We start from the raw sequence: 18,178 nt of genomic DNA, 5'->3' as shown, positions 1-18,178 counted from the left end.
TAAGCCAGTGAGAAGCCGTTTCAGAAAAGACAATGCCTGAGGAACAGCATCTGAAGCTGTCCTCTGACTCCATACCATGTACCTTCTCCCACAGTGAAGAAAAAAAGGGGGGAGTCAAAATGTTATTTTTAGAATGCAGAAGTTACCTAACACTAACATGGTTTTTAACCATGTTTCCCATCTGTGGCACAACATGATTAAAAACTACTGACAATCAGGAATCGTAAGTGATATCTGGATTCAGAGTAAAGGCTGAAAACAACTAATAACTGCTTTGTGTTGTACATGGCTGTGTGTGAAAAAGCACACATGTGGAGGACAGAGATCAATACTGGGTGTCTTACTTACTTGTCTTCACTTGATTTTTTGAGACGGGGTCTTTCACTGAACCTCCAGCCCCAGAAATCCCCCTGTAGCCACCTCCCCAGTGTTGGGAGTACCTGGCTGTTTTCAAACGGGCGCTAGGAATGACACTCAGGTCTTCATGCTTGGCAGCAAGCACTTACTTACAGAGCCCTATTCCCAGCCCGAGCTAATTCTACAAAGTCTCGTTCTGGACTAGAAGAAATATCCCTTTTCTCAGTGAAGCACTAGATCTGAATTTGGGTTTTTATCTTACGTGATCATCATTTACATGTGCCACTTCTATCCTATTAATAAGGCAAAGTTCTATGAGTTCAGAATGGGTGTCACATCTTTGTATTTTCACTAAACATTGAAGATAAAAGTTTACATATAATAGGTATTCATTACATTTCTTCAATTAATAAGTGACTAATGGCTCAAATAGAATACAAGGCTATCTGCAGCTACATAGTGAGTTTGAGGATGCAATCTCAAGTAGCCATGTGTGCTCCACCATGCCTAGACCCACAAAACTATTTAAGTAGCTACACAGGACTGTAGGATGAAGACTTTTTTAAAGTAAGCATTACTGCATCCACTTCGGCAATCATTTATCTGTTTAACAATACAGAACGCTAAAAGGTACCAGATGCCACACCCAAATAGTGTCATAAACAATAAACAAAAAATGCTTGGGGGCAGGGAAAGCAGCTCAGCTGTGACAGAGTGCTTGTTTAGTACACAACAAAACTTTGACTTCAGTCCCTAGCAATGCATAACCAAGTGTGACAATGATCCCAGTACTGAGATGTGGAGGCAGGAGGATCAGAAAATGCAAGTCATTCTTGGCTATACAGTGAGTTTGAGACCAGTCCGGAATTCTCGAGACCCTGTCTCAAAAACAAAAACAACAAAAAAGAACAAATGCTTAAACTGGGCATGGTGGTAGGTGCCTATAATTCCAGCAGGAGGGAGACTTGAGAGAAGAGGATAGATATAGCATCGACGTCAGTCTGTGTTATATGGTAAGCCCTGTCCCCAAAACAATAAGTTAAAAATAAAATGGTTACTAAGTGTTATTACCAATAAAATGTGCTAAACAGCAAGACATATTTTGTCAATACAAAAACTACTACAAAATATTTTGAAGGGCTAGAAAGATGCCTCAGTGCTTAAGAGTACTTATTGCTCTTGCAGAGGACCTGGGTTTGGTTCCCAGCACCCACATGGTGACTCACAACCATCTGCAACTCAAGTTCCAAGGGATCCGATACCCTCTTCTGACCTTCAAGAGTACCAGGTACACCTGTGGTGCATGTATACACATGCAGGTAAAACATTCATACATAGAAAAACTAAAGAAGTCTACAAAATATTCTGAGTGGCCAGGTATGGTGTTGCATGCCTGTAATGAATGACAGAACTTGGGAGGCAGAGGCAGGGACAAGGCCAGCCTCAGCAAAATAGTAATTCAAGTCAGCTGGGCCTTATGAGATTCCTATTAAAAGACAGCTGTGGGAGGCCGAGGGAGGAAAGTCCACGGTGCCTATTCAGCTCTCAGAGAAAGAGTGAGGACTGTTTGCTGGACAGTGCATAAGGAAGAAGCACATTCAAAGAGAACAGATCAGAACTCCTGGAGAAGGCTTTCGTTTTCCTTTTGTTTTAACCAGGCATGATGGCTCACACCTACAGTGCAAGCTTGGGACGCTTATAAGGGAGGACTGCTGGGAGTTCAAGGTCAGTCTGCCATATGTAGTAACAGACCAGTCAGAGCTACAAAGGAAGATCTTATGTCAGAATAAACAATAAGGAAGGGGAGGGGAGGCTTCCTCAAAGAAAACAAAGACACTGTCTACTTAAATCCACGTGATTCCTCAGGTACAAATGTAAGTCAACAAGTAGAATTATAATAGAAGTCACAGTCCATCGATATCCAAATAGTAGAAACTATAACAAAATACTTACCATTGAAAGGGTTGATTCCTGCACTTATTCTTAAAATAACAGCTTCTTTCACCTCTTTTTTCTTTACACACCGAATACCCAAATTTTGAAAACTAAAAGCAAAGAAATGAAACTTTCAAAACCACATTATAGTTAAACAAAAATATGACAGAAATCAAACATACTCAACACCAAGAAGTCACCTTCCTGTCAAATCCAGCTACTAGATCATGAGTCCTATGTCTAATTGTGATAATGAAGATACGAGAGTAACGAAAAGTAGAACTGTCTAAGAGAATTGTTCATAGAAAAACAGGGCACATGATGGCACATGCCTTTAGTCCCAGCACTAGGTGGAGGCAAGTGGATCATCCTCGGTTACCTAGCAAGTTTGAGGCTAGCCTAGACTATGGGAAACCCTGTCTCAAAAGACAAAACCAAAGAAGTATATATAGTACTGTATCACTTTAAATATACTGTTTTATATCTTACCAATATGCCTAGTCAAATATACCAAGGTGGACAAACATTAAAAAAACATCAAAAAGCAAATTTCACCTTCCAAACAAATTCATGATCAGTTCTCTAAAATTTGTATATCAAGAGGTGCAAAGACAGCCAGACCCTGAAATTGGAAGGTATGTTTTGCTCCTAGAGCAGTGTTTTTAAAAGATGATATAGAAGTGGCTACTGCATTAAAAAAAACTGTATACATTCTGGAACTTAAAAGTCAAATAATTAGAGATGAACATCAGTATTCCAGGCTTCGTGAACATTTTAGAGGTTTGGCAGCATCTGGGCACAGGGACAGTTGGGTAGAGATAAGCACCTGGGCCCCATTTATATACAGTTCTTCATTCTGATGAGAGACCTGGCTGGCCTTTTTATATTTGACTCCTCTGTCCTTTATGCTGCCTCCCTAGCTCATCACTGAAAAGTGTATCATTAAATACACCAAGTCACGGCAAGCAGCTCTACAGTGTCTTGCTGTGTGCTCTAGGCTGGCCTCAAGGTTTTTCAGATTATAGAATACACTTTATGCCATGTTACAGGATTACAATAAAAGGAGTAAAGTGGTTTTGTTAGAGAGCTTTAATACTAACAATATTTAGCAACAGTTTAAAAGGTCATTTATGGAAAACTCCTCAATAGCTACAAATATTACTCATTTGCATATGTGTAATACAGATGATGGTGGGGGAACTCCCCTACCACCCCCCAGTCATACGTGTTCCCACATGGAAAAACCATGACATCATTTGAGATGGGTGGGTGTGAATAAGGAAGCAAAACTCAATGATAAGAACGTCCTATTTCTCCACGTTTGGCGCTGGAGCTCCCTGGTCCACCCGACCCCACACTCATGCTGCCTTTACGTTCATGCTTCATGCTTGGCACTCACACCTGTGGCTTCAATCAGCACCTAAAATAACTCGGCCATTTCCTTCCTCCAATAACAAAAAATAAATAAGTTATGAATTCTTAATCCTTTCTTGAAATCCTGTAACAAAATAATCCTTTCTCAAAAAGAAAGATTGAAAGAGTCTTAGTGTGTTTTTTCAGTTTTTCTCTAATAAAAGGTTTAAAAGAATTCTTCACTCTAATATACACTACTTGTTTTGTTTCATGTGAATAATCCCATCTGCTATGCACAAAATATTAAAAGTAATGGGGGGTTTCAAAATTTCGAGAGCTAGGGTGTTAACTCAGGAGTATAGTACTTGTCTAGTTCATGACACCCTGGGATCAACCCCAACACTAGAACAAAGAAGAGAATGAGGAAAAAACTGTGACTTAAGGAAATCAAGGACCATCAGGGTATTTGGTTCATTCTCCCATTTACTCCTTCACAGTCATTCAACACATTCTGGAGTTCCAGCTGTGCATTAAAACTCCAGAAAGGAATGGAGATGTACACTATCTCCCTTCATGGAACCTTAGTGTCTGGAATGCGGGATTGGCAAACTCTAATTCATGGGCCAAATTCAGCATACGGCTGTTTTTGCAAATAAAGTTTGAATTGAAACACAAACATGTTCATACACTCACATATCATTTGTGGCTGCTTTCCTGCAGCAATAGCTGGGCTGAGTCCAAATGGCTTATAAAGCCTGTGATACTACTAGCCATTTACAGAAAAAAACCCTGCTAGCTCAAGTCTGGGGAACTACTAAATAATCACATGCAAAAAACCACTCAACTGAATCATAACAAGTTTTATGAAGGTAAACATAATTTTTAGAAAGGAGCATATAACGGGATCAATTCAAGGTGGGCAGGCAGGCTTCCTGTGGGAAGTGATAATGTGAACTGAACTAGGAAGACGAAAGGAACAGATCATGAAAAGAGCACTTTGAGCAGAGGAAACTAAAGAATCCTCTCAAGACTGCAATGTAAGATTTGAGGCGCACGCCTTTAGTCCCAGCACTCAAGAGGCAGTGGCAGACGGATCTCCGAGTTCAAGGACAGCCAGGGCTACACAGAGAAACCCTGTCTTGAAATACTCCCCCACCCCCCAAAAAAAGATTAGAGGCACTAGAGTGTGACAGAGCTGAAAGCACAGGGACCACATGAAGAACAGCCGGAAAACTAAATGAAAACAAGCTGTCTTCACAGACGACAGAAAGAGCATCTCAAGACACCAACAGCTCAAAGTTGAAACACTGCTGGAAGTTCGAGTGACGCAGGCAGTAAGATTTTTGTCAAATGCACATTTTTGGGTTTTGTGTTATTACTATTAGTAAGAGGAACTTTTGGGGAGACAATGTCTTGCTGTGTACTCCACGCTGGCCTCAAATTTTTTCATAGATTATGTAGAATGAAGAGATAAATCACAACATAAAATATATTGTCTTTACTTTCAGTAATTATAAAGAAGTACCTATCTAAGTATGGTAATGCATGCTTACTTATAATGCCAATACTCTGGAGGCTGAGGCAGGAGGATCACTACAAGTTGGAAGCTAGGCTGAGCTACACAGTCAAAGCTTAGAGGATAAGAAATGGTAGACATATAGCTCAGTTGTCAGATGGCTAGCCTAACGTGACAGCAGTCTGTCTTGCGTTCAGTGTGCATAAACTGAGGTGGTGTCTCACGGCTATGACCTCACACCTGTACCCTCAGTACCCAGGTCCTCTGGAAGGGCACCTGACTTATATAAACCCTTAAGAAAAAAATAAGAAGAACATAGAATTTTTTAAAGAAGTGATCCTGCTGAGCCAGATGTGGTAGTGTAACCTGCAATCTCAGGATTTGGGAAGAGGAGGCAGGAAGAGAAGTTCAGATTCATTCTACACAGCAAGTTTGAGGCCAGCCTAGGCGACATGAGCTGTCTAAACCTCCGACTCTCAAAGACGTACTTCTGCTGACTATCGTGTGGTGCTGTTAATAAAAAATGAAAGGACAGTTCTAATGCCAATGGTGAGGTGGCTCAGGGGCTAAAGGCATCTGCCATCACACCTGGTGACCTAAGTTCAATCTTCAGAGTCCATATGGTGGAGGAAAGAACCAACTCCACAAGTTGAAACAACTCAGACCTCCACATGCACCCACAGCACATGCATGTCCCCCCATAGATGAAAATAAAATTAAAAATTTAAATGTATACTAAATTAAATATGAAATTAATTTTGCTAAAAACTAAAATTATATCCTTGTCCTATTGCCTAAGATGTCTGTGACAGTATACTTACAACAGAGGTCTGCGTTCTGGTCCAAATTCTGCTTCATAGTAGCCATCTCTGCAGTCTTTCCCAACTAAATCATGAGGGTGAGGCTTATATGGGTCATTCTTGGTTACTAATGTAATTCTTACTTTTCCTTTTCCATAATAGTTCATAATCTGAAAGGGGAAATTAATTGTACAATCCGTAAGTATATCTTGTTACGAACAGATCTATTAGATAGGTATTGTGGCATATACCTGTAATCTCAGCATTTGAAAGGCAGGATTTGTACAAGTTCAGTGCCAGCTATGGTTACAAACAATACTACCCTGTTTTAAAAGCAAACAAATATAAAGAGCTGATCCACTAAATTCAAGTTCAATTTATATAATGAAGTCAGCACTGAATAAAGTTCAAATATTCAGCAGCTCACTTGAGATTAAAGTTTCCAGAGAATACCATCAGGGAAAACTTACCTTCCAACTCCTGAAATGTTTCTTTCTGCCCTAATTTCATTAGCTCTATCATCTGGTTATTTATTTTCCTTTTAAAACAGGTAAGTAGGCTGGGCATTGTGGCGCACGCCTTTAATCCCAACACATTTGAGGCAGAGGCAGGCAGATCTCTGTGAGTTGGAGGCCAGCCTGGTCTACAGAGCAAGGTCCAGGACAGCCAGGGCTACACAGAGAAACCCTGTCTCAAGAAACCAAACATAAAACAGGCAAGCTGGGTTGGGAATGTTGCTCAGTTGACAGAATGCTTGCTAGCATGCCCAAGGCCCTGGGTTTGATTCCCAGCACCACACTAACCACACTCATGAAGTAGAGACAGCAACATTCAGAAGTTCAAGGTCTTCCTCAGCTGCATGGTGAGTTTGAGGCACCTTTGAGCTATATGAGATCCTGTCTCAAAAATCCTAAATAAATCACATAAGTTGACTTTTTTTTTGTTTTTGTTTTTGTTTTTCAAGATGGGGTTTCTCTTTGTAGCCATGGCTGTTCTAGGACTCACTCTGTAGACCAGGGTGACCTTGAACTCAGAGATCCTCCTGCCTCTGCCTCCCAAGTGCTGGGATCACAGGTGTGTACCAACACCACCTGACAAGTTGACACATTTTTTCTTTTTAAATCATAGAGCACAAGGAAATACTTAGAGTTAGGTTCTCAGTGCTTTGCTCTTAGTTACACCTGTCATACCATAAATATGCCTTGAAAACATATTTAAGCCACACTGGAAATAACATCAAACAGATATGACCCAACTGCCTCTGCCTTCCGAGTTCTGAGATTAAAGACATGTACCGCTGTGCCTGGCTGTTTTATAGTTTATTCTTTGAAAGTTTCATACATTTATTTATACAGTTTATACTGATCATATCCACCTGCTACCATTTCCCTCTTTTTTAAACAGAATAGTAATCAAAAAATATTTACTGCCTTTCTAGATAAAAGAGAGGTAATTACTCAAAACTACCAAATAGGCGGATGGAGAAAGAATTCAAGCTGTAAAGTGTTTAGGATCTGTTGGAACAGAAGAGATACAAATCATACATATAATCTTGATGCATACAGTAGTGTGATTTAAGAAGAATTAGGGGCTGGTGAGATGGTGCTGCACGTAAAGGCACTTGCCACCAAGAAGTGTAATCTCTGGATCTCACGTAATACACAGAGAGAACAGCCCTGTGAAGGGTCCTGTGACCTCTACATGTACACACACACACACACACACACACACACACACACACACACACAATGGGGGGGGCAGAGGGAGAGAGTCTAAAATAAAAATGTTCAAAAATTAAAACAAACACAAACAAACAACAACAACAACAAGAACAGAGTCCTCTGAGGACACATGCCCATGGAAAAAGCAAGCGGCGAAGGAGGGAAAAGCAGGTTTTGAAATTCTCCCTTGACTGCACCCACACTATAGAAGACAGAACCGTGGATGTTACTGGTGTCCAGCTGTTCCTCCAGGGAGAGTCAAGGTGACAGGAAAAGCTGGGAATCTTGGGGAGGCTGTGACCATCAAAAGGAGCAAGGGCAGGATCACTGTCTCCTCCAAGGTATCCGAACTATCTCACCAAACAGTCTCTGAAGAACAGGCTGCAGAATGGCTGCTCATCTGGTTGCACATCATCACTAACAGCAAAAAGAGCTCTCAGATGCTACTTCCAGAGCAACGAGAATGAAGGGGAGTAGGAGATGGGGATCAAGACACACTGGTCTGGAATGTTTTGTATGAAGTCATAAATAAAATTTAGGGACATTTTTTTAAAGAGGAGCTAAAATGACTCACAAGATTGGAAGAATAGAATTTCTAAGGTAACTTTTCACTACATCTCTTCCATTTGAATACTTAAAAGAACTTAGCTATCCCAAATCCATACTGTTGCCAAAAAATGTGATTTAAAATCATGAAGTTATGGGGCTGAAGTGATAGCTCAGCAACAAAGAGCACTTCCTGGTCTTCCATAGGACCAAAGTTCAGATCCCAGCATCCATATCAGGCAGTTCACAACTGCCCTTAAATTCAGCTTCAAGGGATCTGATGCCCTCTTCTGGCCTCTGTGGACCTCCACCCACATATGCATTTTCACAGATACATGCACACACATATATATCAATAAAATGTTATTTTAAATTCAATTTGTACAGTAGATGGGACAAAAAGCTCTAGGCACACATTATACAATATGGTGACTGTGTACTGTATATTTTTAAAAAGCTAGGAGGACTTGGAATGTTTCCACAGGAATGATAAATGTTTGAGGAGCTAAGTATGTTTAACCTGATTTAAGAATTACAAGATGTATACATTATCAAACGTTATATGACATCCCATTAATATTATAATTTCAGCATCTACATATCAGTTAAAACAAAAACGCAAATTTGGAAATCAATATATAACTTGGCAATTGACTTTTTTTAACTTTGTAATTCTTCTTAGGTTAAATAAAATAAACTGTAAATAAGCTAGTGATTTACAAAGCAGTGATTTCAGATCTAATGATGAAAGGTTAAGAACCATTTTTCAAACTCCATTTTGAGATGATGTCTTGCTTTTATCTACACTGGTCTCTGGACCCAAGTAATCCTCCTACCACAGCCTCCCAACTAGATGAGATTTCAGTGGATGATACTGCCCCTGACTAGTTTTAAACTTTGATTTCATTTATTTGTCGAGACAAGGTTTTAAAAGTCCAGATTGTCCTGGAACTTCTTATGTAGTCCAGGCAGTTCTCAAACTCAAGATCTACCTGTCTTTACTTCCCAAATGCTTGGATTACAGGCATGTGATACCACACCAACTCACTATTAAGCTTTTTAATTGGCAGTTAAGTGATAAAAATCAGCCAGGCAGAATTGTACATGCCTATAATCCCAGCATGAAGGAAGCAGAGGCAAGAGGGAATATCACTACAAGTTTGGGGCTAGCCTAGTCTAGTGAAATTTTGTTTCAAAACACCAAACATGAACAAATAAATTATAAAAAGTAGAAGACAAGTAAATATAATTTGTAAATATAACATATAAACATACCTTATATATATGGTACATTTGCCAAATTCATTTTCAATCAAAAACTACTTTCACAGGCTAGGGATCTATCTCAATGGTAGAACACTTGCCTAGCATTCTAGGTTCAATCCCCAGTACTGTCTGTCAAAAAAGATAAAGAGAGACCAATAGCTTGAACACCTGTGATACCAACTCTGCCATCAGGAGATAGGAAGCAGAAATAGTGGACCCTGGCAGCTAGTGGACCAAGTAGCCTGACATATGATGTGAGAAAACAACAGACATCTGCCTCAAAAAGGTGGAAGGGAGGCACCAACCACCCACGGCTGTCCTGATGTCCACATGAGTGCCTGCACTGCCACACACACAAAAGAGCGCGCGCATGCGTGCGCACCCCCCCCACCCCTTACACACAATACACCCTTTACACACACCCCTTACACACAACCCTTAAACACACACCCCTTACACACACACCCCTTACACACACAACCCTTACACACACAACCCTTACACACACCCCTTACACACACACGCACACATACACCCTTTACACACACATACACCTTACACACATACACCCCTTAAACACAGAGAGAAAAAAAGTGATAATTTAGATGATGTCAATAACTCAAGAGTATTGGAAATACGCAATAAAGGTAAGGAAAAAGGAGGGAAAAGGTTTTCCTTATTAATAGCTCCAAGACTAAAAGATTGTTTAGCATATACAATAATTGTTCCTCACCACAATGGACAGAGAATGCTTTTTCCTCACTAGAACCTCTGTGTTTATAAAAGGGATCAGATCTGAAGCTGTCAGTGCACAGTCAGCCCCGTGAACCACTGCGGTTACATTAATACGTGAACTGTAGCAGGAAAGAGGCCACATTTTTTAGAGACCTCCCTGCAAACCTAGTTAATGCAAAGCAAGTACAAAGAAAAAACACAGGGGTGGGAGCAAAAGACTGTGGAGGTAACTGTTAAGAAACCGAGCCTTCCACTGTGTGGTGGTGGCACACCCCTTTAATCCCAGCACTCGGGAGGCAGAGGCAGGCAGATCTCTGAGTTCAAAGCCAGCCTGGTCTACAGAGTGAGCTCCAGGACAGCCAGGACTGCACAGAGAGACCCTGTCTTGAAACAAACAAAAAAGAAACTGAGCCTTTCATGTAACTGCCACAGTGAAACACGAGCCACCTAAAGGGAGACACTGGAGGAAGGCCTGTTACCTGGATAGACGGGTATGTTCGGTTGTTGTCTGTGCTGTGCTCCCCAGGAATGCTGCCTGCCGATCGCCCTTCACATTTGTATCTAAACCGCATCCCCCTCTGTCTCGGCTGTTCAATTATTTCTACGTATGGATTATATCCTCCTGAAAAGTTTAAAAGGGATAGGGCAGTGAGATTAGAATACATAGCAATACAATGGATTTTAATGATCTGGGTTTTACAAAACAACACACCAAAACAAAGATCTTTTCCCTTCTCAACATTGAATAACGAAGTTCAAACGTAGTCATCATAGATTAGACGAGAATGATACCTTTTCCTATACAAACTGAGCTCTATGTAGTAGTAACACACAGCTGATTAGTGCTTGCTTGCTTAATACCTATAGCTAATGGCAGTAGTAAGTTCTGAGAAAACCACTTTAGAGTTATTGTCCACATGAGGCCAAGTAGAAGGGTCTTCTCCCAATATTTCCCAAGAAAGGTGAAGAAAATTGGATTCAGAAGTACATTATACTCCAAAACTGAGTAAAATGTGCTTCATCACTTTAAATTAGATTCTAAGTACATGAAAGGACATTCATTGAAAATTAAAATGCACTTAAATCCTTGTATTTGCAAGTCTGGAATACCAAATGATCTGTACACAATATACTAAAACAAGTCCCAGAAGTGACTTTAGGTTCAACTAAATTTTCACATCAGTTCCATCTGAACCTCCTCCAAAATGTAACATATAATGTGGGTAAAATAAAATAATTTACTTTCCACAACAAATGTAATTCAAAATATGTACCCTCAGGATAAAATATTGATACACACAGCTATCAACTAGTGTGTTGAGTGGAAGAAGCTAAACTAAAACAAGCACACACTATATAATCCACTTGTATGAGACTCTAGAATACATAAGTCAGTCTATAATGAAATACAGCTGATTACCATTTATTTAAAACCAGCAGATGAGAAAGTTTAGAGGATGGTGGACATGTTTATTTTTATTGTGTTGATTAAGATATATATGTATGCCGGGCGGTGGTGGCGCACGCCTTTAATCTCAGCACTCGGGAGGCAGAGCCAGGCGGATCTCTGTGAGTTCGAGGCCAGCCTGGTCTACAGAGTGAGCTCCAGGAAAGGCGCAAAGCTACACAGAGAAACCCTGTCTCGAAAAACCAAACCAAACCAAAACAAAACAAACAAAAAAAAAATATATATATGTATATATGTGTAACATATATACATAAACATATTTATTTATTTATTTATTTATTTATTTATTTATTTATTTATTTATATTCTTTTATTTCCAAGTGTGGTGGACCAGGCCTTTAATCTTAGCTATCTCAAAAGCAAAGGTAGGCTGATCTCTGTTCAAGACCAGCCTGATCTATATAGCAAGTTCCAGGCCAGTCGGGATGGACAAAAAGATACAGTGACTCCCCTCAAAGTCCATCTTTGGGGTCCTAACATGAAGTTTAGGTTTAAATAGAGAATAAGAGTTATACATAACAATAGTTAACCAGTCTTGGTCATAAAGAGATCTTGTCTCAAAAATTAAAAATCAAAAAACTGAAAGTTTATATATAATTATTACCTTACAAATAATTAATTGTATATCAATAAAACTTTAAAAGCATATGCATCTTCATCCTTTTTATTAGCCAAATCATGAAATAAAAGTTCAAAAAAGACAACTGTGTTTACAAGTTAGGGTAGGTAACCACGTGGTACCTTTACTTTAAGAGTATAAATTCCCCAAATCACAAATCCATTTCATTAGGGCTTATTCTCTTAGAATGCAATCTTGAGAAATGGTGAGACAATGGATCTTTTAAATACAGCATGGGACAAGGTCTACACCACCCAACTACTTTTGTCTTCTTTTCATTCTAGAATTTACTATGTAGGTCCAACTGACCATGGACTTGCAGTGATCCCCCTGCTTCTGTCTCCTGAATGCTATTCTTAAAATAAGATCCAGCAAGAGTCCGGCAAGACCCTGTGTTAATTAAATCGTATTGTTAATGTACTCTGTCAAATATGTGTTAAATTCTCACCGAGTGTCACACATACAAGGCAGTCAATGAGCGGTTCTACTATTACTTCGGATGCTCTCTTGAAGACAGTGGCATCACTATCACACCACCTCTCTCATACTGCTACCCTAAAGGATGTCTGTCCCACAGCGAGGCAAACATCACCACTATTAGTGCACAAAAGGGGGAAGGCACTCACAAAATTCTGCAGAAATTATAATAAGAACAAAAGAGGAATCGAACAGTTTAGGAGGGGGAAAATGTAACAAAACAAGAGTGAAAAGACATTCTAGAAAAAGGGAAGTAATTGTCTATACAGGTGCATCAATCACCAATGGAAGTGGAATACAATTCCACTCTTAGAAAGAGAACTGAAAGTCCAAACACTTTCAGTAATATGTATTCCTTTCCATATGTGGAAAGGAATCAATGTTTTTATTCAAGGAAATCACAAAATCAAATTAGTATACTAGAATAAGAATTCTGATAGTAGTGGACAGACTGAAGAAAAGAGAGAAAATAATCAGTTTAAAGATTACTTGTATATATATACATATATATATGATTTTCTCCTATAAATACATACATATAAAGAGATTAGCAACAACAAAATAGAGCAATTATGACAAACTTTTATGAGTTACTTAAAGTTTTAATTTATTTATGGAATTTTCCTTTTAATATTTTTGTGCTATAGTTAATTACAAATAAACGAACTAAGGAAAATGAAACCATAGATGAGTGTAGAGGGGGCTGGAGAGGTGGGTCAGTCAGTGGTTAAGAGCATTGGCTGTTCTTCCAAAGGACCCAGGTTCAATTCCCAGCACTCACATGACAGCGCACAACTGTCTGTAACTCCAGTTCCAGGGGATCTGGCATCCTCACACAAATATACAAGATTATTAAAAAAAACTGACAGGAGTTTGGTACCTAAACATCAAAGACAAATAAACCACTGGTGCTGTGGGCTGGGGAGACAGCTCAGTCAGAAAGAGCTGCCTTTCAAAGACAAGCTCCTGAGTTCAATCCCCAGTACCCACATACAAGCCAGGCATGGGAGTATACACCGGAAGCCCAGGGCAAGGGGGCGCGAGGGGGGGGGTAGGGGGGAGAGGAGGAACCTTGCAGTTCACTGGCTAGCCAGCCTAGCCTAATGGTTGAGTACTAGGTACCAGTGAACACCCTGTCTCAACAAGATGAACAACTCCTGGAGAACCAAGATAATTAACACCCAAGGTAGTCTCTGGTGCACACATGCATACCCAAACACACACACACACACACACACACACACACACACACACACACACACAATCAATAAATATTTTATACATTTTAATTCAGACCTCTTGTTTTAAATCTATCACTCACTTGCTTATTCAAATGATAGAAAGCAGGCCAAAGACCTGGGTTCAATCCCAGTACTAACAAAAACAAAACAAAAAAACCCAAACAAACAAAAAATCCAATGAAAGAGAGAGAGAGAGAGAGAGAGAGAGAGAGAGGAAATTTGATTTTAATTCAACCAAGTTCATAATAATTACAGAAAATATAAGCAAATGAATATTTCACAATTTATGCATCATTGTATATGTAATCTTTACATTTCGGTTTTAAATATTTCATACCTTGTATTCTTGTAAGACTATTGGAGAATTGCATTTCTTTTCAACTGTGTTAAATTCAACATGATTTTTTTCAGTGGCATCTTAAAGAATTTATGTAGTTGAACTAAAAGGTCAAATAAATCCCAGCCACTACTTTTTAAAAGGTGTTTTGGTGGGAAATTGATACAGAATGACACCATTAAAGTAGCTGTTAACTTTTTTCAAGATGTAGAAAAAACACGGTCGAGTCATTCAACCAAGTTATACAAGTTACACATTCCTTTAAACTGGTGAGTGTATTTATGAAATTATGAAATACAAAGAAACATAAAGTTAGTTGTTGAAAAGATTATTTAAAAATATCTTAAAGAACCAGGTGGTGGTGGCACATGCCATTAATCCCAGCAGAGGCAGGCAGATTTCTATAAGTTCAAGGCCAGCCTGGTCAACAAAGCGAGTTCCAGGACAGGCTTCAAAGCTACACAGAGAAACCCTGTTTCAAACACACACACACACACACACACACATACACACACACACACACACACACACACACACAAAAATCTTAAAGTAGTAAGAATTACCTAAATATTGTCATGTAATTTATATTTATTTTTCCTCTTGTAGAATCTCTTCATTGAGCTGGATGATGGTGGTGCACTCCTTTAATCCCAGCACAGAGGCAGGTGGATCTCTGAGTTTGAGGCCAGCCAGGTCTACAGGGTGAGTTCCAGGAGAGCCAGGGCTACACAGAGAAACCCTGTCTTGAAAAACCAAAAACCAAACAAACAAAAAAAGAAACTCTTCATTAATAACAAGCCTCACTAAAAACCAACTTTCAGAATTTATAGTCTGATTTATACATTTCCCCCAGTAGGAAATAACTTTCCTTTCCTGTAAATCAATGGTTCTCAACCTTCCTAATGCTGTGATCCTTTAATATAGTTCCTCATGTTGTGGTGATACCCCCCAACCCCCGCAACCATAAAATTATTTTGTTGCTACTTCTTAACTGTAATTGTGCTATAATTATGAATCGTAATGTAAATATCTGATATGCAGGATAATTGATATGGGACCCCATAGGTTGAGAAACACTGCTATAAACCAACAATCATAGTATTTTTGTTTACGGCGATTATTCCAAAGCACATTAGTTTAGGGAAGATTAGCTATTGTGTTCTCTATGTTTTGAGACAGGATCTCATCTTAGGGCAGGCCTCTAAGTTGCTTTGCAGCCTAAGCTGGCCTTGAACAAGTGTTGAAATCAGAGGCTCAGCTATCACAGGGCTTTGTACAGTGCTGGGAATCAAATCCAGGGCTCTCAAATACTGGGCAGCCACTCTACCAACTGAGCTACATCCTCCTTTTTTTGAGACAGGGTCTCAAGTAACCTAGGCTGGCCTCAAACTCAATATATAGCTTGAGGCTTTCCTTGAACTTTTGATCTTCTAGACTGTACCTTCCAAGTACCAGGATTACAGATTTCTGCCACCACACCCAGCTTTGTTATTGAAATAAAGCTACATGTTTTACTTCTTTAAGTTACTGAATGGCAGAAATTATATTACTCACTAAAGCCTTAAATCAGCATCTGTTGGTAGATTAAAATTCCAAAGCTCTTTTGTGTCAGTTTTTCAAAAATTAAGGGACTGTATTAATGATTAATCAGTTCCTCCTTATTAGATTCCTCTATAACTGAAAAATTAGTACTTTGTGGGCAAATAGAGTGACTACACCTTCATGCTTCCTCATAGCTGTTCATATGTTGGTTGAACTGTATCTATGACTTTTAAAACCCTCCTATCTATGAAATCGTTTATATTATGTATCAGAACAATGAGCCAATCATGTCCTTCCTCAGTACTGCTTTGCAATGCCATTCCTCTTGAAGATAAAAAAAAATGCAAAAATGTAGTCCTCAATGGAGAGGAAGAAGGGAAAATTACAAATCAGAGAATCTTAGGGAAAATAAATATTCTTAACTAAGATTACTGAAAGTCACTACAGTTTTTTAAAGCACAGAAATGTTTTCAAAATCGTTTCTAAACAATTTAATTTTTTTAACCAGGACAATGTAAAGTGAGGATTGAACCCTATATTTTGAATTGCATTGTAAATGTTAATACCAGCTAGAATAACCTTTGAATTACAGCTAAAATGCTTGCAATATACTTAAGATTTCATGTGCACTCAGGCAAAAAGGAAAGCTCTTTGAAAACATTGAGCCTATTTACTTTTCTCTTTACTATTTACTAATTTTTACTATTTGTTTCCTTTTACTATTTACTAATTACTATTTATTACTTACTAATGTACTAATTTCTATTTACTAATTCAAGTATGAGATTTTAAAATTAAAAAGAAATTACATTAGAAACATTAGAAATAAAATAATTGTCAAATTACATATAAAATAGGCATACCCACTAAAATATTATTGCTAGAATTAGAAACCAGAATTAAGTACATAATAAGAATATGTTAATTACATATACTAATTAAAACACACACATAGGTATTTCTCACTGATCCTCTTAACTTTAATCTTCATAAAGAGAACTGGTGTTATTAACTCATTTTAGAGATGGTAAAACTAAACTTCAAAATAATATGAAATTGTGAGAAAAAGATTATTATTATTCTATTATATTTTTGTTTGTTTATTTTTTGAGACAGTCTCACTGTGTGGTCTGGCTGTCCTGGAACATGCTTAATAGACCAGATTGACCTTGAACTCAGAGAGCCGCCTGCCTCTGCCCCCCAACTGTTGGGATTAAAGGAATGCAGCACTATGCCTTGTCATACACACATATATGTACAGTAACAATTTTTAATAATATATCAGTGAAGAAATCATATTCTAAGAAACTAACAAATCTACCTACCAAGTGGATGTCTTCTGGGTCTATGACCACAGAAGAGATATGAAAAGAATGATAAAGAGTGAAACTATTCCATGAGATTTTTTTGTTGAAAGAACAAAAAAAAAGTCATAGGAATCATGAAACTGAAGACAACCATGCTTTTGAATAAAATCAATTACTTTATTTATGTAACAAAAAGGCAGTTCAGCATAAAATCACAATAACAGAATCTATAATCTATATAATCTAAAAGATTATAATCTATATTATAATCTATATAATCTAAAAATCAATACAGCTATCTTAGGAACAAATATTTAGATTCAAAGTAGTCCCTGGAACAAAGTCTGTCCACCTAGGTAGCTTTTCCAAACCATAAGTCATACCCTAACCTCACAGAGATCTGAAGAGAAATGTAGCTCTTCAAGAACAAAGCCCAGACAGATTTCTGAAAAAGCCTTCCAAATTAGTCTAAATACTCTGAAGACCAAGTGCCCTGAAACACGAAGTAAAAACAACAATGCCAGTTACTCAGGAAGCAACCCAAAGTTCAGATCCAAGTACGGACAGGATGATGGGTAAAGCAGGCAAACAACCAGAGCTAGCTGTCATTCCTTTTTCTCCTCCACTCACAAAGAAAAGCTTACTCAACTGTAACCAAGAAAACATTCTGAAGACAGCTTTTGATTGCTTTTTCTAACAGTATTATTCAGAACTGCTACCAGCACCTTATTTTTTACAATACAGCATTCAAATGATGGTCATGCTATCCAGGGTCGAGAACAGCTGACCAGAGGCGCCTCTCTCACAGGAATCCTAGGTAAGAGGCTTTGCCTGGGATCCAAGGGAGCAAACAGCTAATAACCATACCCTTCCAAACATCATCTCTATTCATTCTGGAAAAGAGTAATTAAGAGTATCCTTTTTTCCTCCAGACAGGTCTATCAAAGCTATGTCAAGC

At 38.6% G+C, this 18,178-nt stretch overlaps 1 protein-coding gene across 6 annotated transcripts in view; it reads right to left on the bottom strand.

The window, feature by feature from the left end:
* Positions 1–18,178, bottom strand: part of Rel (REL proto-oncogene, NF-kB subunit) — a 30,236-nt gene that overhangs the window by 8,402 nt on the left and 3,656 nt on the right. For 4 of the 6 annotated variants that reach the window (XM_059275280.1, XM_059275282.1, XM_059275283.1 and 1 more), the window contains exons 2-4: positions 10,709–10,851; positions 5,983–6,131; positions 2,311–2,402 (exon numbers count right to left, since the gene is read on the bottom strand). In XM_059275280.1, coding sequence (XP_059131263.1) covers positions 2,311–2,402; positions 5,983–6,131; positions 10,709–10,851 — 384 coding nt within the window. Of the gene's footprint in view, positions 1–2,310; positions 2,403–5,982; positions 6,132–10,708; positions 11,148–18,178 lie in introns of those variants that run through there. The other 2 variants (XM_059275277.1, XM_059275278.1) reach the window with 1 other exon arrangement.

The sequence above is a fragment of the Peromyscus eremicus genome, chromosome 10, assembly GCF_949786415.1.
Source record: "Peromyscus eremicus chromosome 10, PerEre_H2_v1, whole genome shotgun sequence".
Lineage (NCBI taxonomy): Eukaryota > Metazoa > Chordata > Mammalia > Rodentia > Cricetidae > Peromyscus > Peromyscus eremicus.
The sequence above is the reverse complement of the archived record's forward strand: the minus strand, read 5'-3'. Positions and strand labels throughout refer to the sequence as shown.